Raw genomic sequence first — 27,185 nt, 5'->3', positions numbered from 1 at the left:
CTTTTTATCGCTGACGGTGAACGCGATATAAATGAAACGCTACTGTTCGTTTGAGTGGTGTTCCTTGAAAATTTAGAAATTTTATCATTTCTGATAATGTAGGGATTCGGTAAAGTGGAGAATCTAAATTTGAGAATGTAGACGATTGGCCCTTTTATTTGCAGTTATACTTTAACAACGTAGATTCGCTTTTGTTTGTTTACAAACTTTGTTTACATCAGCTGTGGTGAAGTCGACTGATGAGTGCTGTCCTTGTAAAAACTTCATTTTTGCAATCATCGAATTTCACAGTCGAATTTGCGAAACCAGTTGATTTCGTCGAACGGGACCATGCAGATGCCTTATTGCGAGAGAGAGAGAGTCGACTGTAAATTCGACTGTAAGGTTCGATGATTGCAAAAATGAAGTTTTTTATAAGTACAGCACTCATGAGTAGAATTTACCACATACTCATGCATTTTTGGATAGCAATAAATACCGTTTAATAAACTCGAATTTTTGAAGATATACCTGAGTGAGGCAGGTGCTAATGTAAACAAACAAGTTAGACACAGAGGAAAATATAGGAAGTATTTACCTTAAGGCTTGAAAGAATATGAAAGCATATTATGAGTGCGTGACTAATGGACCATTCTGATGTGGGTCATGTATATCCTCAACCGAGGAGCTTTGCTTTTTGGGAAGCAATTGAGGAAAAGACAGTTATTTGCTATTTCTTGTTAGACTCACATCGCCCACTTGTATAATAAACATATTTAGCTCTATAATAGGGATTCGGGAGGATGGAAATGTTGATGTTGAGAATGTGCGAACTCGAGAAGGAGGAATTGTTGAAATTGAGAATGTCAGGGATTCAGGAAGGTGGAAATGTTTAATTTGAAAATGTAGGGATTTAGAAAGGTGGAAATGTTTAATTTGATAATGTAGAAATTCGGGAAGATAGCAATGTTGAATTTAAGAATGTAGAGATTTAGAAAGGTGAAAATATTGAATTTGAAAATGTAGGGACTTAGAAAAGTGGAATGTTGATTTGAGAATGTAAGGACTTAGAAAGATGGAATGTTGAATTTGAGAATGTAGGATTTTGAAATATAGGGATTATGCAATGTAGTGTGTGTGCTCGATAAGATGCAATAAAAATGTCATTTGGTGGTATGTTTCCTTAACATTACCAATATAACTAATACAATCTGCTTTATACAAAAGAAGTTTGATTCATCTCTTTGGTATAGGATACTCCCTGTGCAACATATTACCTTTTTACAAACGGAGTTGATTACTTTCTCCAATATACCTGATGTTTTCTGAACTGTTTTCTGTACTTTATTGTGTACGTCAGATATTCTCTGGAAGAAACTACACGGAAGTTAATTGAACTTCTTAAAATTATTCTTCTTATCAATTTTTTTTATTTACGTATTTTATTACTTTTTGACAATTTCTAAATTTTTAATAACAGTAACTTTTTTGTAATGAATCGTTAATTTTTCATTGATTAAGAATGTAATTCTTCCTTTTTTTGTTTGGCTTCTTTTCGTGAAACTTAAGACAGGGTCATTATCCCTGCGTACGACGTGTATATGTATGTTACCGTGAAAGACCGAAATTGGAGAATGTCGACTTTCACCGGTGAATGTTAACACATATCAAATACATCGGTGAAAGATCGAATATTTGATTAGATTCTTGTACATTCGAACCCTCACTGGCGTATGTCGACAATCATAGTTAGGTTAGGTCAGCTGAATGTCGACATTTACCGATGTAAGTCAGAAATAAGAGTATTTAACAAATATTTCGGACATACACCAAATGACTATGTGAATGTTGACATTCACCGGTGAAAGTCAACATTCTCCAGATTTAGATGTTTCACTGTAGCATATATAATACTTGTCATTGCCTAATTTTAATTACGCATTTCATGAGAAATTTTTAAAACTAAATTCCTCGAATAAAGAATTGAGAAATGGTTAAGCTTATACAGCCATTTTTTCATTTAATTTTCTCTATTGAAACTAAAAAATATTTGTTTTTAATTCGTTTTAGTAAAAAAATTAAAGAGAATAAATGTTAAAAACATATTTATATAAATTTCACGAGGTTTAATAGTGCTTTTCTATAGTAGTTTATACTGTACTTAAACAAATAAATATAAATTACAAAAACCTTGTAATTTAAATTTGTAGACTTGTTTCTTATTTTGCAGGCTTGTAATTGAATTATATTTGAGAGCTGCTGATGTTGCAAAATCATTTTTTATGCCTTCTCTAATAGTAGGAATTGTAAGACTTTGCAAAACTGGAATGTATTGGACGTTTCGAAAATCGTGAAATCCCTTTATAAGCGCACATTGTGACAATAAATACAGTGAACGTTTTACTGTTTAACAGTGAATGTTTACTGTTAAAAGTACGACAATGTTTTCTTTAAAAAAGATTGACAAGATTTGTTGAATTATGTCTTTACGTGACAAACAAGGGTTTTGCACTACAGAAAATTGAATACTTTCAGAAATAGTAAAAAATAATTCGCGTAAATTACAGATAACGTAAAACAATATTCATTCAGATAAATTGAATCTAACTTTAATTTATCGCACCTTCAGGATACAGTATATAATACTGCAAGTATTTTTGTATTACTACATACTGTTTATCTTTGAATATATGTCATGGTCATTGAAATTGATCGGATGAATTCTTATCTATGCATATAATTACTTCGGTATTCGAGTAACCGATCGCTTGATGACCGGAAATTAAAATCTTACAAACCATAATTCAATACTCACGAATTACATTTAAAATCAGGTGCACATGAATATATTCACCTTGTCTCTTTTATGCACATACATGATGTACATGCAAAACAGTCTATTAACGAGGACAGTGTTGTTTTATTTTTTTTCTTTTGTTATCATTGAAATCTGACCGTCCTGTTTTATTTTTTCTGTTATTTATACGTCATAACAGAATGATTAAAAACGGTTCCATTAAAATCCATGAGGGAGTATTGAACCGACAATTTAAAAATTATTTATTCGTTTATTAAATATTAACTGGTTCATTTATTTGGTATAAGAAATTTATATATTGCCACTTGCTTGACCGACTTCTACGGTGAACGTCCTTTCAGTTTCATGTTATGTAATAGCATCATTGTGAATGTCATTTCAAGGTTATCGTTTCGTAGTAGTAAACGTAATTATGAATGTTCGACATACGTAGGAGACACTATACAGCGATTAATCTTTAAAAGACTACATTCTCATTAGACTGCTTGCTAATATCATTTTCAAATTTTTGCAGTTGCATATTCAAGTAATTTCAGATACTCTAGTTTCTTAATTTAAATAAAGAAGTTTGAGAGTTAAAAATTCCTAGTTTTAGGAATATTAGAATTTGAGAATTTCCGAACTTTCAAATTTAAAAACTCGAAAACATCGGAATTTTTAAGTTTGAAAATTTGTGAGTTTAGCAACTGGGAAATTTGTAAATTTCAAAATTAAATAATTCAGATATTCAGAAATTAGAATATACAGAGATTGGGAAGTGTTTACACTTTAAAATTCGTAAATTTACGGATTTGTTAAATTTGAAAATTTAGAGGTATAAAGAGTTGGAAAATTTCATATCTTGAAAATTTAGCGGTTTAGAGAATTAGGAAATTTAGTGATAAAGAATTTTGAAATTTCAGAACTTGGAAATGTGGGCAATTAGAAATTTGCAAGTTTGTGAATTTAAAGGTTTTAAAATTTTTGAGCTTCAAAATTAAAAAATTTTGAAATTGGAGAATATAAAATTTAGAAAATTTTTGGCACTCTGAAATTCTGAAAATTTCTTAGATTTAAAAATTTGAAAATTTGGCGGTTTTGATAGTTGAGGAATTTTATAATTTTGAAGATTTGAGAATTTCGGCACCTGGAAATTTATGAATTTGAAAATTTTGAACTTTGATAATTTGAGTAATTGCAGAATTCTGAAACTTGGTAGTTTAGGAATTTAGCAATTTGGAAACTTTAGTGTTTGCAAATATTTAATTTCTCATATTTATTCGATTTCCTACAATTGGAGATATATGTATTAAAATATTCGATTTGACAACATATGTCAAGGTCAATGTGAGTTGGGGCTGGGTCCCCTTTTGTCAGTAGTTACCAAAAAAATATATAGTATTAAGTACATGTTAGGTTTTTAAGAAAATTTAAGCACTCATGATATTATTATTTTGATAAACACATTTTTCCATGTGAGCAGCTTTACACCACAATTCATTTTCAAAAAAATATTTCATATTTCGTCCACGCGTCTTTGGTCTTTATAGTGGTTTTAATGCGTTCAGGCATACTTAAAATTATATTTTCGTAGTTTTTTGCAGTATTAGAATATCACTTGCTGCACTCTTTGCTACAAATTATATTGGTGGAGCACTGTATTCATTCGTTAGTTTCATTTTTAAATATGCTCAGACATTCTCGATAGGACTGAAGTCTGGACTTTGAGGGGGCCACACCATCCTTTGAAATTGTTGTATCTCGATTTTTGAGGCTTCTCGCAGATTTCACGGAGGCGTTATCGCGTTGGCAAACCATAACATTTTCGTACCAGCATATTATTAACAACAACCAACAGATTTTGTTCTAAAATCTGTTTGTAAGTGTAACGGATTAAAGAAGTTTACATTCAAGCTGTAGCAAGTCTCTATCGTTTGACGAACTCATGGTTTTTCTTCCACCGCGTTACAAACCACCTAGCGACAACTTCGTTCTGTCGATCGTGTCGTTAACGTATTTGCGGCATGCGAGAGAAAACCACGTGTTTTTGTACAAACACGACATAAAATTCTCATTATCGGTATATTTTATAGTCATCATTAGCAACTTAAGCTTAACACAATATAATATCTAGCTTTCTAAAAAAAGGGGAACACTTTCGTTAAAAATGTGTATATATTTAACAACTTCTGAAGTTACTGAAAAATTAATTTTAACGTTCTGTTTGCGATCACTTCGTTTTTACACGATTGATTTTCAGCAAAGTTCACAAAAATCAAAATTTAATTTAGTATTTGACTTGAACGATGCAAAGATCTTTAACCAGTTTTGACGAATGAAGACGTAGCAACTGGTGCAAAAAATAGCTAATTGGTTAAAGTCCACTCTCTTTAAAAATCAACTCGAATGCATGAAAAATCGCTTGACATGATGATTTTTCATCTGGCTCACGAATAGATTTTCGTTCAAGTATCGATCGAAATTCAGCAGAATAGTTTTTTTTATCACGAATGCTGCTGCTCATAACATTTGTTACAATTACCGGACGGCGGTACTGGCCAGGACAAAAAGGTTGAATAGCAGTCGGGGTAGGGGGTGAAAAAGAAAAATAAACGAAACGAAAATTTGTTCCCATGTTTTACTGTCACCTGTCACTTTTTATTCGAGCGCGTAAAAAAGCGACGATGCGCCGCGACGCATGTTGATTTCGCGTTTAAATATCCACAGCCAGGGCTGGCTGAGCGGGGAAAAAAATATAAATGCAAATAATACCATAAATTTCGGCTTTTAATTTATTTGGACGTTTTAAAAGCGCCTTTTTTCATCGGTATATCACGTTATAAATGTTATTGGCCGTCGAAAAAAATTACGTCGAACGCTTGTAGTTGTCTGCTGCATTCGTGGCAAAAATTTTCTAATCATGCTGCTGCAGGATATTCGAACAACAGTATATTCTCACATTAAACACCTTTATTAAATACTTTTTACTTTACATTATCTAAAATATTTCTTGTTTTTTGAATTAGTCAGTGTTTATGTCAGAAATAACCGTTTTGTTCCCTTACATATGTAATAAAGAGTGAACAACATGAACAAAAACAACTCTTAACATAAATCAATAGTGACAAATTAAAAGTAAAATCTTGCTAATAGAGATGAATTCGTGATTTTCAGAGTGGGGCAAGTCCATTTTTGAAAGAAGTGAAGATAATGATAATAACAGAGAAAATTTAATATGATATTATTATCTATAAGCAATCTGATTAATGGTATTGGAAAGATGTTTATTTTGAAAATGGTGCAAGTCCTTAGGTTGAAATTATTTTAAGCCGAATAAGTTACGGTACAACTTGGCTCTGGTAAATTTTTGTAATGCCGAAGATACTATGAAAAATTAAAAAATGTATTGGTCGCATAATCTCAATGTAAGCGAGGATCTTTCTAAGTATCATTGCAAATTTCTGTTATCAGTTTGCAAATAAGTTCCGGTTCAGTTTCTAATAAATATTCAAGAAAGTCGATACGGTTCTTGTTTTCATATCAATGCACAAAGTTCCTTAACAACTTCATTGTTAAGGCATTGATAAATAGTTAAATACACGTAATTGCAAGAAATAAACATATTTCGCTTTCAAAATAAATCGAAAAGTAATTACATTATTCTTCATTAATTTTCAGATAGCATAGGTAAATTAATTTTTTTCCGTGTTTTTTCTTAATAATTCGAAAACGAAGCTTCAAACCCCATTTTTGCAAAGGAAAATCTTGTTTAGAATTATGTCCTCTACCGCCACTTTACGGGAGTTACACGAGTTGTGAGACACCCTGTATATCTGTTATTAAATCTTCTAGTTATGAAGATTTCTGACAAAAATCTTGATTATACTGCGGTGTAATATTCATATTAAAATATTCTATAGAGTCTGTGTATTACATTGAATGTAGGATTTGAGGATCTTAGGAATTTCAGAATTTCAACGCTACAGAATTAAAAAATTTTATTATTCATTAACTTAAAATTCAGGAAATTATATAACTTGTAAAAATTGATGAAACTGCTGATGCACCCACGTGCAGAATTTAGAATTTCAGTAATATTTTTGTGTCATACGTCCGATATTTCAAAATTTGGAGCGTATTTAAATGAATAATGTAATAAGTATTATATTGCTCTCTGTATTTCTTTAAGCTGTGTAATAACTTTTCTGATATCATCACTCATGGGAAGGGTAGTATTCGTTGCACCAGAAACTAATTTTTTTTTTTAATAAATTACGTTTCTTTAAAACTTTCATAAGTGCGATTAGAATGCCAATACTTGTAATGTGCATTAAAACAATTTCACATGCTTTTAAATTTATACCATATCCAAGAATAAAAACGGCATAGCGTTATCGTGTGCATCTGTACTTTCGTCGATCGGAATAAATAAATTAATGACTTCAGTTGATTCCGTAAATTCCCGACTATATCATAAATTTTGCTGCTTGCGGTATTTCGAGTAAAACCTATATTTTTGAATTTATTTTTAACTGTTTCAGATGTAAAACCCGCGGTTGTAATACATTCGCGAATAAATTTCTCTTTGATAAATGATTTTTATTAAAAGTGATATCAGATAATTGGTTTTAACAGCAGTTATACTATCTTCCATAAAATTGGTCAATGTACTTTATTGTTTTTGAAATATTAACCTTTATACGAAAAATTTATCTTCAGGAAATTTCCCAATATATTTATCATAGCTTTTTTTATAAATGGTATTATAGTGTTATAATATTATATCCCTTGCAAACTATAGTAAAATTTTTACGTATAAGACCAAATTTTATATGTTCTTTGCCTACAAAAATTGTAATTTCTATATTTTTTTTTTTTTTTTTTTTTTTAATTATTATTATTGTGCGATATTCAGTTAATCGTTTGGTACTCGTTTTGCTAAAAGTCTTCAATATTATTTACAAAATTTTTGAATTAATTACAAAGGAAGGTACCAGTTTTAAATAAGTCGAAAATAATGATTTGTTTAAAACAATAATGAAACAACATTGTCTACTTTATCATAGAATATCTCACTATATGTTTCATTGTTTTATTCTACTCGTTCAGTAAGGAATTGGCTTACTGCTTTCCTTGTTATACGGTTGTCTTACTCTCGTTTTTATTACATCTTTTTATAATAGGCATCCATTACGAACATTCTGGCTTCTCAAAAATGCAAAATCCCGGTATTTTCTGGGTCATTACAGACATTTATACAATAGTACACGTATTCACATGACGTTCTCATATCTCATGCAAGTTCCATTATACAAGTCTCGCAAAGTCTCCACGTATTATCAAATCTCTTGTGACATGCACTTATTGTATTCAACATATGCAATATAATCGTAATTAGAAATGTTAATCTTTTAAAATATGTCTACGTTAATTTTCTGAAACGTATCTATGACACGTTGACTGCCATACCAAGGCAGTTGAAAATTAATAATTGTATCGTGTTACAAATTAATATTTGTTCTATCTAATTAAATTACATTTTTAACAAATATTACCAAATATTTTCACAATATTTTGTTATATTTATTATTCGTAGTTATAGCTGATTAATCCAAATATTTTCAATTAGATAAGTGAAACAATCCTTAATAATGTGGATCATAGGTTCTGAAACTATGATCCGTATATCAATTATCGGACAATAATTTTGACATTAACTTTACATCCTCTAACTTTTCGTTTTCATGCAAATAACACATATAATAAAAATCCTACATATGTCACGACCTTTTGTATTTATTGTTACTTAACTAATTATTCACATAACTAAAGAATAATTGAGCAAAAAATTAAGTCTTAAGAATGACGTAAAATGGCTAAGGCCGAGATGGGATCTCCAAAAAAATATTTAATAGGTGGTCTTTGGATTGTATATCTAACAATAAGTTTAAGAACTTCTTGTATAGATGACAGATTCGTATGAAACTTATCCATATACAGTTAAACCCATATGTAATTAAACTATTAGCTTAATATTAATTCAAGTATTCAGATTGATTAACTGTACTGGTTACCATTTTTAGACCGTAGACCACGTGTCCAGGTGTTTAACGTGCTTCATGTATAGATTCGTTACATGAGAAATATCTCTTTAATTGAGGAAACAAAATTGAAGAGGTCGTGTATAGCGTCGTTATCTGCAACGGAGGATCAGAACGAGAAAGACAGACAGTAAACAGAAATGTAAATTCATGTTGAAGAGCATCGATCGCCCTCGCATTCTGTTTCCACACCAGCTAAATGTGTATACATATGTAGTTTAAGCGGTTTTGTCACGCGTGGACATCCGATGCAAATTGCACGAGATACGTCTTTCATTCGTTTAGCTTTCACTTGCACCGACGTACACCTGGCCAATCTTAAATAACGAACGTCTTGTTCGTGTTATCGAGATCGGCCAGCTCGGGAAAGTGAGTGCCTCCACGTTACGATAATCTCTGCCTCTGCTCTGACTTTCCTCACAACCCGAACTATCGGCTTTGCTATGCAAACGAACCGTTATCGCATAATTCTGATCTCACGTTGTCTCCAGGAAACTGATGAAACATTTCGTGTTACATGAAATCTTTTTTAGTACTGGGACCTCGTAAATTTTCCAATTTCGAAAGTCTACTGTTGGTTTATCGTATAATTCCACGTTCTTGCCAGTTCTTACACTCTGTCTATGTCAGAGTGGTGAATTTCTGTGAACTTTTCTTTTCATGACTTCTCAATGTTTAAAAAAGTCTATATTTTTTCAATTTCACAAGGGATGCTTCAGGTCTGTTTTTCATGGATTTTAGTAAAATTTCCTGTAAAATCCTTTGTATAAAATATATAGTCTGTAACTTTAGTCTCAGATTGCCACCTAATTATGGGAAAAATTCTAAAATTCGTCTATTGCTACGTACGTAAGTATTAAAGTTAATTCAATGGTAAGATGAAAAATTTTATCCCTATTATTGGGGCGATACCCTCGGAATCAGCCAAACATTAAACACTCGGTCTCCGAATCGGCAAGGATAAAATATCGGTGAGGTACATATTAATGCGAGCCTCGTATTCGCCTCGTTTTTCTGCTTAAAATACTGCAAAACACAATATAATTACGATTGTAATTACTTGTGCAGCAAACCATAAAAGTTTCGGACTTTTACACTTATAGAAGACTTTACATTGACTGTGCAGTTACAAATTCCTCTTGATGGCTTGCTACACAAGTAATTGTCGTAATTATATCGTGTTTGGTGTTATTTTAATCCGAAAAACAAGTCAAATACGATAGCAAAAATTCCATTGACGAAGAACCAAAAATAAGGAATTTTGATTTTTGAAATTCAAAGATTGATCTCGCACGAGTCCTTTCATGTTTGTCGAACGTCTCGAACCTCAGTTCATGTTTATTTTTCTGTCGCTATCCTTTTCGACGTTCGGCACACTACAAAGCTTATAGTATCTCTTCTATAAATGTAAATCTGCAGATCCGACAGCAGTTCACACTTACGAAGAGAATACTGTATCATATTCATGTAATATATAATATTTGTACCATACGGCGAATATTTAAACTTTGATTTTAATTCTATCAGGTTGGTACTAAAAACAAATTTCTTCACATTTCCAAGCTTGTATTCTAAAAAAATTTCATCTACAAACTGTTGATCATTTTGTAGTTACAGTTTTAATGTTTTTCTATAAAATTTGATACGGTGTATCCAGTACACCATCACCTGACAGAAATACACGAACCGTGTGCAAGATTTAAGTCAAAGTGTCGGCATAAACAGTCGGGCGTACCTCTCGTAAAATTTACGCCAGTACTTTTGGCAGACAATGCACGTTCACAACAAAAGCCTGACGAAGTACACGTCGAGCACGTGCGAAATATTTCGAATTGTGCTTGGTTAAAGGATTAAACACGCGTACATAAAATAACAACTTCTTCATTTGTATCTTCCTTAACGTTTTTCGTGAAATGAATCTAAACCGACTTCAACGTTTTTGCAGTAATGTTTGTTAATAGCTAACTATACGTTTACTTACCTTTTCCATACTTTGGGTTAAATTAATCCGTATTTGGTTACTATGAATTAAGTAGAGTGATTTTTACTAAATTCTTATTCATTTAATTTTTAATATAATTCTTATTATCCCAAACTTATCCTAAAGGTAAACTAAATTTATTACTTATTAAAATCATTATTATCAGTTTTTATGCGTATAATGTAATGAATTCTGGTTGTTTGTCGAAATTTATATAAATTGTTTATCCAGATGAAGGTTAGAAAAAGTTAAAAATTAACAAAATACTAAAGAAAATTTCTAATCAGAAATATTTTGTAAAATAAATTAAATCTAATTTAGAAAAATCTCATCGCTGATACCTATTCATTCTTTTGTTTAAAACCTTTGTGTAATTTTTTCTGTCTAATATTCTTCATGAATTTGTATAACTTTTAATTCACAATTTATAATTCATAATTTTAAATTCGTATTACAGTTATATTGTAATTTGTAAATCTATACAATGCGTTGTAGTTACGAATTATATTATAATTTAATTGAATGGAAAATTTGAATTACAAATTAAAATATAATTGAATATAACCTAACTGAAATATTATGCTATTACGATTCCAGGAGTAAATCAATTACAATTTTGTGGAATTCTTGTGCAATTGTTAAGATGGAATTTTTGTTAAAGAATATAGGGAATATAGATACTTTATAAAATTTAAGGATATTGGTCTATTATAGGTACCTAGGGGATATAGAAATCTAAGGGTGCAAGATAAGCAAAGCAAAGGTCCATGGAGATAGGGATTGAGGGACATAGTAATGTGAACATTTAGAAAGATGAAAATTGGAAGACGTAAGCATATAGAGATATAGGGCAGAAGGGCAACAACATAGATACATCAGGATAAAAGTATGCACAGATCTAAATATACTGCAGTGTAGAGATCCTCCTACTGCTATAGGTGTATAGGGATTTCCCAATATACATCTCGGCATAATGCACGTACGATTCGCTTTTACAAAATTTGAATAGAATGTACGATTCAGAAAATTCATTAATTTTGTTACTTATATGAAGCTTATTACATTCTCTCAATTTCTCTAAAATCAAGACAAATTAAATTATATTACACTTAACAATATTTAAAGTACAGTAAATTCTCGATATATTGTCACGGGAGGTGGTGTAAAAACGAAAGTTCATCGGTTTCAACCCTTTGCAATTAGACGCATTGCTCTTGAATCTTTGTACATTATAACAGTGGAATTTTTATACGTTGGAATTCAGCTTCTTTAAGTTATGTTTCTAGTCTAGGAAATTTTCAAATATTATTTAAATTTATATATTCAAAATGAGTACTAAAGTAATAAAGTTGATTTAATAAAAAAATGTATAATATTACATTTTGGTTATTATTCTTTTAAATCAAAAAGTGGTCAATGGAATAGTAACTTATTTTGCCCGATCAACAAATAAAATACAGCGATGTATTTATATCATCAAATGCTCTCTTCTAATAATATCCTTGGTTACTTCATCTGTATAATTTTCCTTTAATCTATATACTTGATTACTATTATTAATACCATTACAATAATGGTAGGTTCAACCATTCTCCCGAAGTATTCACCCGACGATTAGGAACAACTACTACTAATAATACTATTACAGTAATGAGGGGTTTAACTATCGCGCAAAAGTATTCAGCCAGCGATTAGGAACGATCCGCGCAGTCTATGGATGGCGAAACACCGAGACGCAATAAGAATACCGGTACATAAAGCAAACTTCATTACACAGGGGCGTAACAACGAGTCTCGTTCTCCCGGGTGGCTAGGGCTACAATTCGAGTAATTTACAACGCGAGTAATTTAACGACGGTCCACGGAGAACGCGAAAAAGGACGCTTTATTGCCGCAGTTTCCCTTCTCCACCTCCTTTTCTTGCATCCCCATGGCGAAACCTTTTATGAGAGGCTCCCATAAGCTCGGGAAATTCAAGAGTGGATGCTCGTCCACGGAAGGGATGGATAGAATTGCGAGAGGTAGAGGGAAGAGGATAAAAACAGAAGGGGGTGGTTGGTGACAAGAGAGGAACGTAGAAACGGAGAGCCGACGGCATGCATTCGATAATACAATTTACGGTCGCGAACGATGGCGTATAAATTTTTATGGTGATCAGGTAGTACACCGGTTGATATACCCATAGCCGACGTCCACGGTACCGCACCGTATGCGACGTGAATTGTGAGCGCAGCCACGATTACGGGGGTGGCCACTGCACGCTCGAGGGTGGCTCGAAACGCCCGGATAGCTGCTCGATCACCGGCGTTCCTCGCTTCAATCGAACAAACAATCCTTGCTCGAGTCTCTCTGTAACCCTACCTTTAACCCTTAACCGGTGGGGCGGAAATCTTATCACTTAACTGTCGAGAAGGGGTTTGGCACAGGAGAGACAACGGAAATGCACAGCTAGTTAATTAAAATCTGAGACATTTAATCAGTCGGATTAAATATTTATGAGAACCTTTGGGAAGCAAGCGCGCTCAAAAGTAAATCTGGCCTTTCTAGAAAATATGTGGCAACGAAAAAGAAGAGGACTCAATAGGTGAATCCCCATTTTTAGGTATTTTTGTGGACTTAAACATTTGGAGACGAGTTCAAAGTATGAGGATGCAAGAATTTTCGAATAAAGGGAGTTTAGGATCTAAGAATTTGAGGACATAGGAATTTAGGGAGCTAAGTATTTGGGAATTTTCAAATTTGGCGATCGTGGTTTTGGCGATCATTAAATTTCGGGATGTAGAGATTTAGACACATAGAGATTTAAGGATTTAGGAATATAAGGATTTGAGGATCTTGAAGTGTGGAAAATTGCGAGAGATGGAACGCACGGACTTGGAGTCTAGAAATGTGGTAACCTTGAAATATAGAAAATATATGTTTACTAAGACCTTGCAATTTAGAACCTAAGGACATGGGACTTTAATCATCTAGGAATTTGAGTACATTGGGATTTAGAATTTATGAATTTATGATTTATGAATTCAGAGGTTTACAAATTTCAAGACATAGGTATTTAGAGACCGAGGAACACGAGAAATCTCAGCATTCAAAATTTCTATATTCTAAAATTTCACATTTAAAAATTTTAATATTTTTGAATTCCTATTTCCCAAGTATTTAAACTGCTAAATTTCCTAATTTCCCAATACCCAGATTTAAGTTGTCAAATTTCCAAATTCGCAGATTTAAAAATTTTTAAATTTCCAAATTCCAAAACTGAATAATCTGTAGTTTCCAAATCTTCTATTTTCCAAACAACCCTATTCAAAAATTCTCTCAAATTTCGACATTTCCATATTTCATATTTATAAATTCCCAAATTTTTGTAGTTTCAACATCCACTTGATCGTATGCGATACGAAACATTTACACTGCTAGTAAATCTGCGGAACCTAACGCACTATAAAGATAATAATTCTAGTCAAATCAGTGTTGGTTTATGTAATAATTTGTGTATAAATAATCTATGTAAAAATTTTCAACGTTAAAAACAAAACCGAATTGAAACGAAATTTACATTTGGAATTGGATTGACCAAGTGTAGCGTGTTAAAAATGTCGGTTTGTTTTGCATAAATCAATAGTTTTGAGTACTTCAAAAATATTTTTTTAACACATAATTAAAAAAAATGAGTCGATGTGGTACAGCACGAGCGCATCACTAGCATCTTGTTCCAGAAAAGCGTACTTTGCAATTTATAGTCAAAGTCTGGAATCCCACTCTAAAAAAGATCGATGTTATAAATGCATACTTTAATGTTGAATAAAGTCAGTCTTTGCCATTTGATTAAAAGTATACCATGTTCCTCTAAACCCTGTCCATTACTTCTAAATTGCGATACATATTGGAATACTTATCTAAATTAACTAAGTTAATTAAATACAAGTAGAACTTAAATCAAATATTAATGTCGGTGCTCAGCATTTAGTTTCTTTTTTATTTGAATTATTTAAAATTAATATTCTTAATTGAAACTAAAATAAATTAAGGAAATGTCACAATCATAATTTAGGAAAAGATAACAGACATTATAATTAACGTGTTGCTTCTGCTGATGAATTTCTTCGTGATTGGATACATTGACTGGATGAAAATATCTACACCAATCGATTGTATGTAATCTAGTTTCATTCAGCTTTGGTGATGCCATTAAAGTCATTAAAACTTGTCAGTTTTATACGCTTAATATACTTTTTTATATTAATTCGTAGTACCTCAATCAAATTAACAAGGAAAGGCATGAAGACACTTGGAACTTCGTACGTTTGTAAAACAAGCAAAAATAAATAACACTTTTTTTATCGGCTGAGATACGACTTTGAAGAGTAAAAACACCCTTCAAAGTTTCGTCCTGCAAGTACTATCTCGAAAATCAACGAAGATACATAAAAACTTTTAATAACAAAGTTTTATGGTTTTTTAAGTACAGTCATAAGTACAGTTATAAGATGTAAATAACTGAACTAGTGTGCAATTTGTTTATAACAAAATGTTGGAAATCGGTCAATGACGGCCGAATATTTAATTTAAATAGAGAGCCAATTTACTTTCTTTTGTTTTTTTCAAGATTGCCAACTTTCCTTTTACGTTTTTTTTTTTTGTGCTTCTTCTTATTATACATATAATTTTATGTGTGTATTATTATTATTCCTTATTTAATAAAGTGCGTGTTGGCCGACCACAGTTATAAATGTTTTATTGAGTGTCTCTAAATAAAAATTACAACACAAAATAATTTTTTCTCACCTTTTTTTAACTTATTCAAATTTATATAATGACAAAAAGTGATGAACATACTATTCTAAATCCGTTAATATGTATATTCATTGTTCAAGTTTAATATAAGTGAAATAATGAATACATAATCATAATTAAACACAGTAAAGTAAGGAGATAATACATATATAGCAAATATAAACTGACTGAATAACAAAGAAAGAAGTCTCTTAGTTACAAATACGCATCTTTACTCTCGAAGCGTCGCAACGGAAGTAGAAAGACGAATACGCGAAGACAATAAACAAACGCGACTCGCGAAAAACTCAACAAAGCCAAAGAACCCTATGCTCTTCGCAACGTTGCCAATTCAACGTCAAAAATGGACCGAACAACTCTCCATTCAGGATGTCGCCTCTTACAATTCTTTAGATTCTTATTGTTCATAGTATCTGTGCAATATCAAATCGCACCGTACCAGATGATATTATACTTGCAATCAACGTAGAATATCATAACGATGATATTATATTTGATAAACATGAGCGAAAAATAATTATTTTTGCTGCATATAGTAATTAATTTTATTAAATTTAAAGTGCATGGTACAAAACATTTAAACCTCTGTACGTTTTACAGGAAATGAATTACACAGATAGCGCTGCTATATAATGAATAATTGGGTCCGTATATTCAATACCTTGCATTGTAATTGCTCATTTAATATTTACGACTTTCGTACTTTCTATATTTAAATTTATAAATATTAAAATGATTTGAAAATTATTTAAAATTAAAATTATATTAAAAGTACGTTGTGCAATGTCCATTATATACATGTCTATAAAATAATTTTGTAAACGTTAATCTTACTTATTATTTAAATTGTTATGGTCTTCAATAGTTGACAACCACTGTGTATATAGCACCGGTGAGGGTTTGTTATATCTTTGTAACTGTTCTGCGACACTTCTCCAAGCCCGTTTGTGTCCGCTTGACCCAGAGCAATTCATTTTGGTCTCATCAAGGTATATAACTCGTGTTTAATCAGCTTCTAGCAACGATGCGCATCAATCAAATGTAAACCAGAGCATATCGATTAACTTTAAATATTTTATTGTAATACAAAAAACGTTGAGATGTTTTATTACTAATATATCTTGTGGAGACCGTAATTTTTAAAACACAAAATGAATTTGAACGGCTGATGTAGAACAAAATATTATAAAATATTCAATTTCAGGAAAAGGAAACATTGATCATTAGCGGGTTAGTAACATGAATTTAAATTTAGAACTTTATTGTTTTAGTAAATATTTTTTGTAGTATTTCTATCTGAAGAAATAATCATCTCTTTTCTTTAAAATGTCACAACTGTTTTAATTTTTCATGTTTTAATTTACACAGAGGTTTATGCAAAATGTATGTTCGTATATTAGTAAAATTTTGTTAATTTAATATGAGACACCATCCGGTGCAAAACGTCTGTTTCACTAACAACTTGCACATCCGGTGTTTGGATTTTGTTTATATCCAAGAATGTTCTATCTAACGAAAAATACATTTTTACAGTTCTATAGAGCAATGAAATATCCTCAAAGTTTCAAAGATTTCCCCCAAAACTTATAAATTTTTTGCGGTTTACATTAAACCTCTTCCTTAACAATAGAATAATCACTCTAATCAAAATGACAGATTTTACAATCATTTTAAAATTCCTACTTTACGTTATATCTTTTCTGTAATAATATAATGACTAAGTTTAGTTATCGATTGCTTTGCAGCAATAACTAAAGAAATTATCTAATGAATTTTATTTTCTTTATTTATTCAAAATGAAACCAATTTTGTATCATGTCTGTTTATACCAATTCCTATCAAAATAATTGATACGTCTAAAATATTCAAAGGAACCTGTTTTCTGAGCCAGAATTAACCAGTTTCCTTTGTATAACTTTTCATACGTTTTTGAAACTTTTACTGCTTACAATTCAATATGATTGCGATAATTATCAGGAAAATCCTGGATGATGTTAATATAGAAATAATTCATTCATATGAACATTTGTTCAAATCATTGCACTATTTTTTTTCTTTCTTTAGCCGTTCATTTAGATCTGCCGTTAATTTTCTATCATGAAATTTTGTTATAGAAATGCAAAATTAGGGGTGCAATATGGAGAAGCTAATGTCGAAAGAACTCGAAACAGCCTTTTATTCATATAAGTAATGTCAAATTAGTAATAATAATAGGACTATCGCCATTTGCAATGCCTGGAAGAAACATTTGCGGAAGAAAAACTACGTTTGTATGAACTGTGACAAACTATAACTTCTCATACCTAATAATTTATTTTCTATTACAAGAATAACTTAACTTTGAAATTGCAATTTATCGTAAAATTTTTGTTAAGGTGTTCATTATATGCACCTGTCGTTATTGATGTGTAAGTGATAAAATGTGCCAACCCTCGTTTAGGGACCATACTCCCAGATGAGGTAATAACATTACATAAAATGTATTACATAATATGGAATTTTTTCTAAATCACGGAATATAAAAATATTCTATTATTTAAAATTTCTTAAAGACCACTAATTTTGACCGCTTGTAATGAAAATAGCTTCTTCTTAACTTTTGATAATTCTAACTTTGAAAAGACCAAACATGTTTCTTTCTCGACGTATTTACGTTTTATTGTGTATTTTCACTAATTACGGGTTGAAAAATTTGACCAGCAAACGGGCCAGCATTTTAGTCAGCGTTGAATGCGAACGTGAACAGAAAACATTTATTTTAGATTGAATGACCAAGTGGCGGGATTGTTATCTGCACGAATATAATTCACGGGAATGAATACGGTTCCATCATATATCCTTTCTGCGCCTTCCCTGTTACGTGTCAGCTTCTGTTTTGTCGTGTCCCGGCGTCACTGTCGGGACAATGAAGATGATTCGTTTTCAACGGCGACAATGATCGCGTGTCAATAGTAACGATATTCAAGTAATGCGAACGTGATTCGCGATTCGTTCGGAAATATTTATCCGTTTCGACGTACTCGTTCCTCTCGTGTTTCATGTATCCGTTCGCGTGGAAATCCATTGATCCCGGCTTGTTTTCCACGATGCTTTGACTCGCTGCTGTTCGCTATTTGTAACGCTGCTGGCGGGCAAACTCGATTTTCTCTGACGCGGTTGACACACTGTCGCGTTATGGATTGGATATGTCTAGAATCGCCATTGATTCCGCTGAAAATTTCATTGCTCGGGTAATTGAAAATAACGGATACGTGTTTTTTTCGGCAACTCGTCGCTCTAAGCCTCAAGGATGCAGATTTTTCGAATGACTGTTATTTTGGATAACGTTCGCCGGAGATTGGTATTCGAGTGTCGATTTTGGTGTCAATTATTCTTCAGATACGCGAAGTAATTGTAGCTATTGGACGTGCGCTGACAAATTTTTCCTCTTGAAAGTGGAACTCTACAAGGTTTGAACTGGAACATTTTTATATTTAGTAACTTTTGAACGTTGCCATTTTAACATTTTACCTCTAAATTTGTTAGATTTTGAAGCGCTAAAACTATAAAAGTTTGAGACTTTGGGATCCTGGAACTTCGGTAAATTGTTAATTTCAGAATTTTCGGAATTTGGGAGTTTGAAACATTGGAATTTTTTAATTTTGAGACTTTTGAACTTAAGAATTGTAGAATTTTTTATTTCTTAACAATGGAAGGAGATTTAATATTTGAATTCTACATATTTCAAATTTATTTGAAAAGTGTAGACATTCAGATTTTACAGTTTTTATCTATTTTTGTGAAAACTTACCTTGACAACTGTTTATTGAATTGACTTCTGTTTCTATTTCATTTATAAATTTATACGAATAATAAAATATATATAGTACACAAGAAATTGTTATTATACGCTAACAGATCAAATACTTGTCTATTGAAGTTACGGAAGACACATTAAAGAGCTGTTCAGTTATATAAATCAGATTATATCAAAAAATTTCTACAATTACTTGATACATTATGTGTATTTTATGAAGAAAAAGAAATTAAACAAAACAGTGTAAAACTTTAAAGATTAATAGCCTTTAGAATAACCTGGTCATGCCTGACTTGAACAGCTTAATCAATGTGTCCCAGCGTTTCAATTTTGCTGCCGTAATTACATGTATAAAACATAATATTTTATTGTTCTTGAAGGTAAAATAAATTTAAAAAACACAGTGTTCTAAAATGCAAAATTGAACCGTCTTCATTTACTCATATTAAACATTTTGATAATTATTTTAATATTAGTGTGATATTATTTTTTTAACAAATATTCGGCTATTCCCTTTTATTGGTATTTGTTTTCTTCCAATACATTTTTTAACTTACTTGCAGAAAAATAACTAAGTATATCATAAAATAATAATTGATAATATTTAGTGATATTTAGTGATATTTAATTATATAATTAATTTTTGGTATTTCACTGTACTAATAGACAAAAGCATAAGTAACAAAATAAAACGAAATTTAATTTTAATCTGAAGTTCTTAATTAAAAAAAAATACTACAACATATCATTTTTCTAAAAATATAGTGATTATACTAAAATATTGAATATCATTAATAATATTCATTTAAGAAGGAAATCGAGGTTTCTTAGTAAATGAAATAAGAGCAATATTCAAATAATATGAATTGGAGAATTCAAAAAAACAAATGTTTGCCTATAAAAGTACTAAAAGTTTACCAAGAACCACATATGAATAGATTTATTAATATTTAAATAACAGAATGGAATGATTTGTTTATAAATAAGGCAACCATTAAATGTATTACTCGCACAGGTGTCCAACTACTAACACGTATCTAAGTATTAAATCTTTCACTTTATTACAGAAGAAACAAAACTGTACATAAATTGAAGAAACGGGTCGTTTCCAAAGAACAGATTCTTCCTCACGTTTCTGCTCTCGAATAGTTTTCTAAAATTCCTTAACTTCGACGTTAGATAAACGGGCGTTCTAAATTCGGTGAGCATCCGTTCCAATCATTCTCTCCTTTCATCGAGCTTCCTCTTCAGGAATCGAAACATTTCGGTACACAGAAGAAGTGTTTTTGCGCCTCGTACGGTGTACGAGACACGGAGAATTAACGTCGTTACGTTTTATGACCGCCTCGTCGGCAGAAACTGATTCGTTGTAAGGAGAAAAACGAGCGGGGACAGCACGTAACGCGAGGAAACGTCGTCGCGAGGCGTTTCACGATCAACGTGGAGGGAGAAGATCGTTTCTGCAGGAAGTCGGGGATGCTGAAGGTGTCTGGGGCGACAAGAGGCAAATAGAGCTTTTCGAATACCTTTGTCAGCGTTTAGTACTCAGACGACCGTAAGAATTTTGCGCTCGTCTCGCGATGTACCGCGTGGTTTAATGGCGCTATGCACGTGTTCCATGCCCGAGTCTCTTCCTCCACCCCCGTATCCGTGAACACTTATCCACGTTAATTCGTCTGGAATGCTCTTCTGACTCGACTGAATTGTTGCATGCCTTTCGAGAAGGTCTCTCGTTGATTGGATTTACTTCTGGTTCTTTTGATTTATATACTTTCATGGACTACAGCGACGCATCCAAACTTAACACTGCATCTATTTGCGTATAATGTTGTATTTCATTTAAAATTAAAAACGAAGATGAAAACAAATAATCAAACGATTAAATATAAAGACGTTCATACGTTAATTCTTTATCTTGATGAAGATCAATATCAATTTCAAGAAAAATTTCTTAAATTGTGTAACTTATAGAAACAAGGGAATGATCATTTGGCCGTTTTGGTAATTTTAGTGTTAAGGCACGCGCTACAAGTTTAGTCAGATTTACATAATTAAAGTTATTAAATACTTACAACAAAGTTATTTTTTATCGATCTGAATTATTCAAATTTGCGGAAGATGTATTTTATATCTATAGGAAATAGGCGATGAAATAAAATAATTGATCGAACGTTTTCTAAAAAGAAACTTCAATAAATATCAGAGAGCACTGAAAGACACATCTTTACACTTTCAAGAAAACCTTCAGAATGAGAAAAATGGTTACGGAAAAATTTGTCACACGCCTATAGATCCTTGCAGTTGAAATAAACAATTTAAGGTGTATAGTTGCATCCTCTTGACTCAAGCCTTAAATGTTAGAGCATATTTATGACTTGATAATTGTTGAAAAAGGAAACATTCAATTTTTGTTAAATAAGCCTAAAAATATCCATTTTAATTGTGTTGATTTCCGGTAGAATTCGCAACACACTTTACTTAAGGAAACTCGTACAGTCTGTATTGGGTCAAGTAAGTACTAGACTCTTTCTGAACATTTTTCAATATTGCGAGTTGTTATATACTATTACTGGAGTTAGGTAGAGGTAGAAACGGTGGTCAAGGGACAGTGTGACATAGGATGGGTCGAGGTCCAGGATGAATAAGATTTAGAAATCGCGATTAGTGTGTTTGTAGGGGGATGAGTCTGTAATGTTTGATGATTTGTTTGGCCGTGTTGATCATCCAACAATTGTATTGCAGCAATAACAAAAGACGAGTACACACCCATCTTTGTGTCAAATTTAAAAAATTTTTTTAAACATTCTATTCTAATAATACCCTGTCAGAGTCACTAATTCAGAGAGTCCTTTCAGAGTCACATTATTTCAAAAATTTTTTAACATTTAAAATGAGCTATAAAACTAATTACAGTCAGATAATATCGATCAATACTCAGAAATTTATCTCTCCGAGCATTTAGCCAAGCACTGTTCCGAACAGTGATAATATACTCGAATATCATTGTACGTGTAGGTAGAGAAGAGGAGTGTGCCTCAATATATTTTTGATTTTCGAGACCTAGTTAGAATCAAAGATCCCTGTTTCTGTTAAGCCTACGTTGCATTCCAATGCAATATATTCGAACATCACTGTACTTGTAGATAGGGAAGAGGAATCTGCCACCATTTATTTTTGGTTTTTGGGACCTAGTGAGAATCAGAGAAACTCGCTTCCTACATTTCTGCTAAGCTAACCACTCTACGTTGCACCCAAATGTACCGTTCGAGCCAAAGTGAACTGGAGAATATGATCCTATCCTAGCCAGATTACGAAGCAGATCCAAATCAGCGTCGCCCTCGATAGAAAGACTTTCGAAATCCAATGACAGACAGACGACCTGATAATTTTGCGGGAAAATTTGTAGCCGTTCTTTAATTTGCATCTACTTGCGGACTTAATGATCGGAGACATGCGTTGTTCCCGCGGAGTCGGTAGGCACCATAGGGGCCGAAGCGTAATGAAATTCAAGAGGAAAATCAGCGCGAATGGGCCGCGCGAACAGAGTCGAGAGGCCGACGTTCCGAACGTGACATGGCCAGTCCCATCATTTTATGCAAATAAAAGCGGAGAACGCTTGATTTCCCTTGGTGTTCGACGACGGTGACGGCGACGTCGTCGTCGTCGTTGGTCGACGCCAGACGCTGACTGGAAACACAACCGCGTTCACCTGGCGTTCGAATTATCTACTCGATGGGTGGAGGCGTACCGGCGGATGTTCACAAACGAAAATAAATCGGAAACATGATTTTTTCTAGCTGATTTTAAACAGAATGATATTTGGATGATCGAGTGGTTCTCCACGTGCTGAAATATTACTTGTTTATTGACCTTTTAATATTTTAGAGCGGGTCATTATAGAAATCTCTAAGATCGATATAATATACTAGAACGTAAGAAAATGGACTTCGACGCCATTATTGGTGCACTATTGTACTCACCTTTGCACTCGAAAGGTGACTCGTACATTTAGTGTAACTGAATCATATGAAATAGGTATTTTTAAATTAAGTCTAGCGTTGTATATATATGATGTGTAAACGCAACAAAACAGATACTAGTGGAAGCTAGTAACAGAGAAATAATAACTTCAGAAGAATACATTAAGTTTGTCAATAAAACATTTTAAGGTTGCCATCTGCCAACAGCAGAAATACCTTCGAATGCAAAGGATTAACACAGAATTTTGGTTTGAAAATTATTTAGGACAACTTTTACTGACGTCTGTTCCAGTTAAATAAGTTTTAAGTAGCGGGTAGCTTATTTATGGACATTACATACATATTAAGCTGGTGCTTAAAATTTAACTGTTAAACTATTGCTTGGGCAATTTAACATTTTGTTCTGTATACTGAGAAATACGCATACTTAAAATTTTGTAACATTTCATAATATTAGAGTGTATTACGTATTTATTAATATTATGAATAAAATATTATTTTAAAATATTAATAAACTAGGTTGTGTCCAGTTTTCAATAAATCTACCAGCAGATTAAGTACAACAAGCAACATTTACTTCTATTAATTAAACATTTTCAACAACAATATCCTTATATTAGTAGACTGACTTTATTAGTCAAATGACCTTGTTTGTAAAAAAGATTTTTGTAAATGTGAAATGTCTATTCTTAAAAATTGTTAGTTCACAAATTTATTTTGTAATAACATTTCAATACTAAACAAACATATAAAATTCTGAAAAATATAAAATTCTACGTCTAGTAGCAATCCCTAATATTTAATTAAAGAATATAAAAAAAAAATGCTACATTCCTTATTCACGAACACATTCATTACTTATTTATAAAAGTATCTTATAAAATAAAATGCAAACTTACTTTTATCAGATAAACATCTGAATTACTTTAGAACGCGCAGTGCATCAGTACCATCGTTCTAGTATTCTTTCAGACAGTGTTGCTAACCCTGTTCGGCCCAAATAAACAAGAAGTTATTATGTAATATAAATGTTATACATGAAAAACGGAAGGACAATCTAATCAATAAAGGAATATGATGCTCCTATTTAGGGCAAATGAAATTTCATTACGAGCGAAAATGTCAAGCAGTTGACACAACGCGTTGTTCCATTACATTAATACTTCAGTAAATATTTAAACCGGTAACAGGTACATAAATTTGGCTCACGATACTGTTAGCCATCACACACTTTATGCTCCGTGTGGAAATGTTGGTCGTATCTAACCAGCTCGCATCGATTCCCGTAGGACCCGAGAAACACGTGTCTGGGAATACGTGTTTACATCGTTCTGGGACCAGTTTCACACTATTTTACTGTCTGCATTCCAGACGCGTTCCCTCGATCAATTTACACCTGTATCCTGATCCTCTTTTTCCTTCCGTTTTCCACGGATAAACCCACAAACAATTTATCTTCCGCCTGTACTGTCCTGGATTCAATGACAGCGCTTTAAGATTAACAGAAAATTATTATATTTACTCTTACTCCAAGAATTTACACGAATTTTGTGGCTAGATTTTTTTTACATTTTGTACTTTTGAAAATATTATATCCCTACGTGATATATTTTCCACGCGTTGTATTGGCAGTGTTATATTTCTATGTGCTGTATTTTCGTTTGTAATATTCCCGCATGTTATATTGCCACCCATTGTAATCATTACACATTGTGTACCTACGCGTTGTATTTTCACATGTGATGTTGCTTCATGTTAAATTGTGTATGTACGGTATTCGACGCGTTGTATTTCCATGTGCGATTTTCCTACACGTTGTATTGCCATATGTTATATTGTCGGTGCGTTGTATTACTTCAAATTATATTGTCTTTCGCTATATTACATTGCCTACATCTCGCATTTTTATGCGTTGAAGTTCTAATCATTGAATTTCCACGTGTAGTTTTTCTACTAGTTGTATTTTTATATATGGTATTCCCATGTGTTGTATTTCCACGCGAAGTATTTGCATGCGTTGTATTGCCATGCATTATGCAATTATAATTATAATGTATTGTCACCCCCTATATGCCTACGCGTTGTATCTCCACGTTGTATCTATTCTCATGCGTTGTACATCCATATATTATATTTGTTGCAGACTGTATTCGTACGATATGTATTACCACTTCTTAGATTCTGGTGCAACAGACTGCCACACGTTGTTTCGGTATGCGTCAGACTGCTACGCGTTATATTATCACATGCTAAATCGCCACACGTTAGATTACCATGCGTTGTATTCCCACGAGTTAGATTAACACGCGTAGCATAGTCGCGCGTTAGATCACCACGCTTAACACCGTGAGATCGAAGGCCGTAGATCTAACCCCTGTGAAACGAGCCGTGGATGCTGACAACACAGATGTGGTTGCTTTTGTGCAGTGTACAATCACGGCAGACACACAAGAAGAGATCGTCCTTGTTTCAAAGCGTTAATATTGTTGCAAGTTCTATGTATAGCCACATATTACATCCTCACGTTGACAATGTTGCTAGTTCACGTTACATGAGTGTACTATTGACTAGTTTATTAAATTTTGGTAAATAACTGTGTAATAAAAATATTTGAAGGTCACAAATGTAGCACATATTGCAAGACCTAATTGCTCCCTGTTACTTTGTGTTTTTCTAACTCTAGTCAAGGTAATTTTGAAACCGTATCCTCAGCTATGAATCATGAGCGTTCATGGATAAAATACGATTTATGACTAGCGATCACTTTTTGAAATAACGTTATATATTGAAAAATAAATGTCAAGCACTCATACTCTTTGATTTTATAAGATGCCTTTAGTTGTCTAACAAATGTTTATGAATTTAGAAACACTAATCGCAATTCATGGCTTTTAGTGCAAAATATTAAAGTAACATAATGTCGTTCCTAAGTGCTGCAACATCAATCGATGTCGTCTTATTTTAATATTTTAATTCACGACTTCACCTTATCGCGGCCAAGCTCCAGTTGCCGTATGAGGTTCGAACTTGTTAAAATTGCTCTTCCTAAATCAGCAACGGCAACTTTTTCTATTAAATTTAACACACTTTCATTTCTATAGACACTGGATCACTTGTGTCGTGCTGCGTAAGGCACAGGTGGAAAACGGTTTTCATTCACACGGCTACTCACCCAGACCACTTAGTAGAACGTAAACAAAGCACACGGGGACACTGTGTGACCGCATTTTCCTCGTGACACACAGAGAGAACACGCACAACGCGACGCTGGTAAAGCCGTATCAAGAGGATGAAGAGGAGGCGCACGATCGAGCCTGCTACCCGTTACGACGAAGTCCACGCGGAAACTGTCGGTTTTCGTTGGCACACGGCTGCTAGTATTCTCGACACTTGGAGCAGAACGAATCGCGTATATACGTTTGTCGACTTTTGCTTATACCACGCTGAAGTGGCCGTCTTTAGTCGGTGCCGCTACCGGTCTCTTCAACTTAGACGTGGTGGGAAGAAAGAAAAGGTGGAGGCACGCTTACATCTGACGAGACGCTCAGACCTGTGAATACCTTCGAGGTGATCAGGTGGTTTCCTCACCAAATTCAGAGAAATATCGAGGCAACTTCAGTTTGAAAAAACACAAGGAAAATATTTTTAACTTATTGTTTATTTCAATATTATACGCGGACCACTCTTGTAACCATTTCCTTTGTGTTTAAAAGGTTCTATGCTTTGTCGATACTTCCTTTATTTTGATTTGATT

General features: G+C 32.7%; 2 protein-coding genes across 7 annotated transcripts in view; one reads left to right on the top strand and one right to left on the bottom strand.

The window, feature by feature from the left end:
- Positions 1–26,815, bottom strand: part of LOC100881700 (uncharacterized) — a 131,212-nt gene extending 104,397 nt beyond the window's left edge. The window contains exon 1 of the mRNA XM_012279166.2: positions 26,604–26,815. Coding sequence (XP_012134556.1) covers positions 26,604–26,658 — 55 coding nt within the window. The 5' untranslated portion in view covers positions 26,659–26,815. The remainder of the gene's footprint in view (positions 1–26,603) is intronic.
- Positions 1–27,185, top strand: part of LOC105661769 (protein meiotic P26-like) — a 263,978-nt gene that overhangs the window by 105,923 nt on the left and 130,870 nt on the right. The window contains exon 6 of one of the 6 annotated variants that reach the window (XM_076539766.1): positions 25,575–25,763. The exons of the other annotated variants lie outside the window; for them this stretch is intronic. Within the exon in view, the coding sequence (XP_076395881.1) occupies positions 25,575–25,748 (174 nt within the window). The 3' untranslated portion in view covers positions 25,749–25,763. Of the gene's footprint in view, positions 1–25,574; positions 25,764–27,185 lie in introns of those variants that run through there. 6 annotated transcript variants of the gene reach the window in all.

Source organism: Megachile rotundata, chromosome 14 (genome assembly GCF_050947335.1).
Source record: "Megachile rotundata isolate GNS110a chromosome 14, iyMegRotu1, whole genome shotgun sequence".
Taxonomy (NCBI): Eukaryota; Metazoa; Arthropoda; class Insecta; order Hymenoptera; family Megachilidae; genus Megachile; species Megachile rotundata.
Note: the sequence above shows the minus strand (reverse complement) of the source record. Positions and strands in the feature narration are given on the sequence as shown.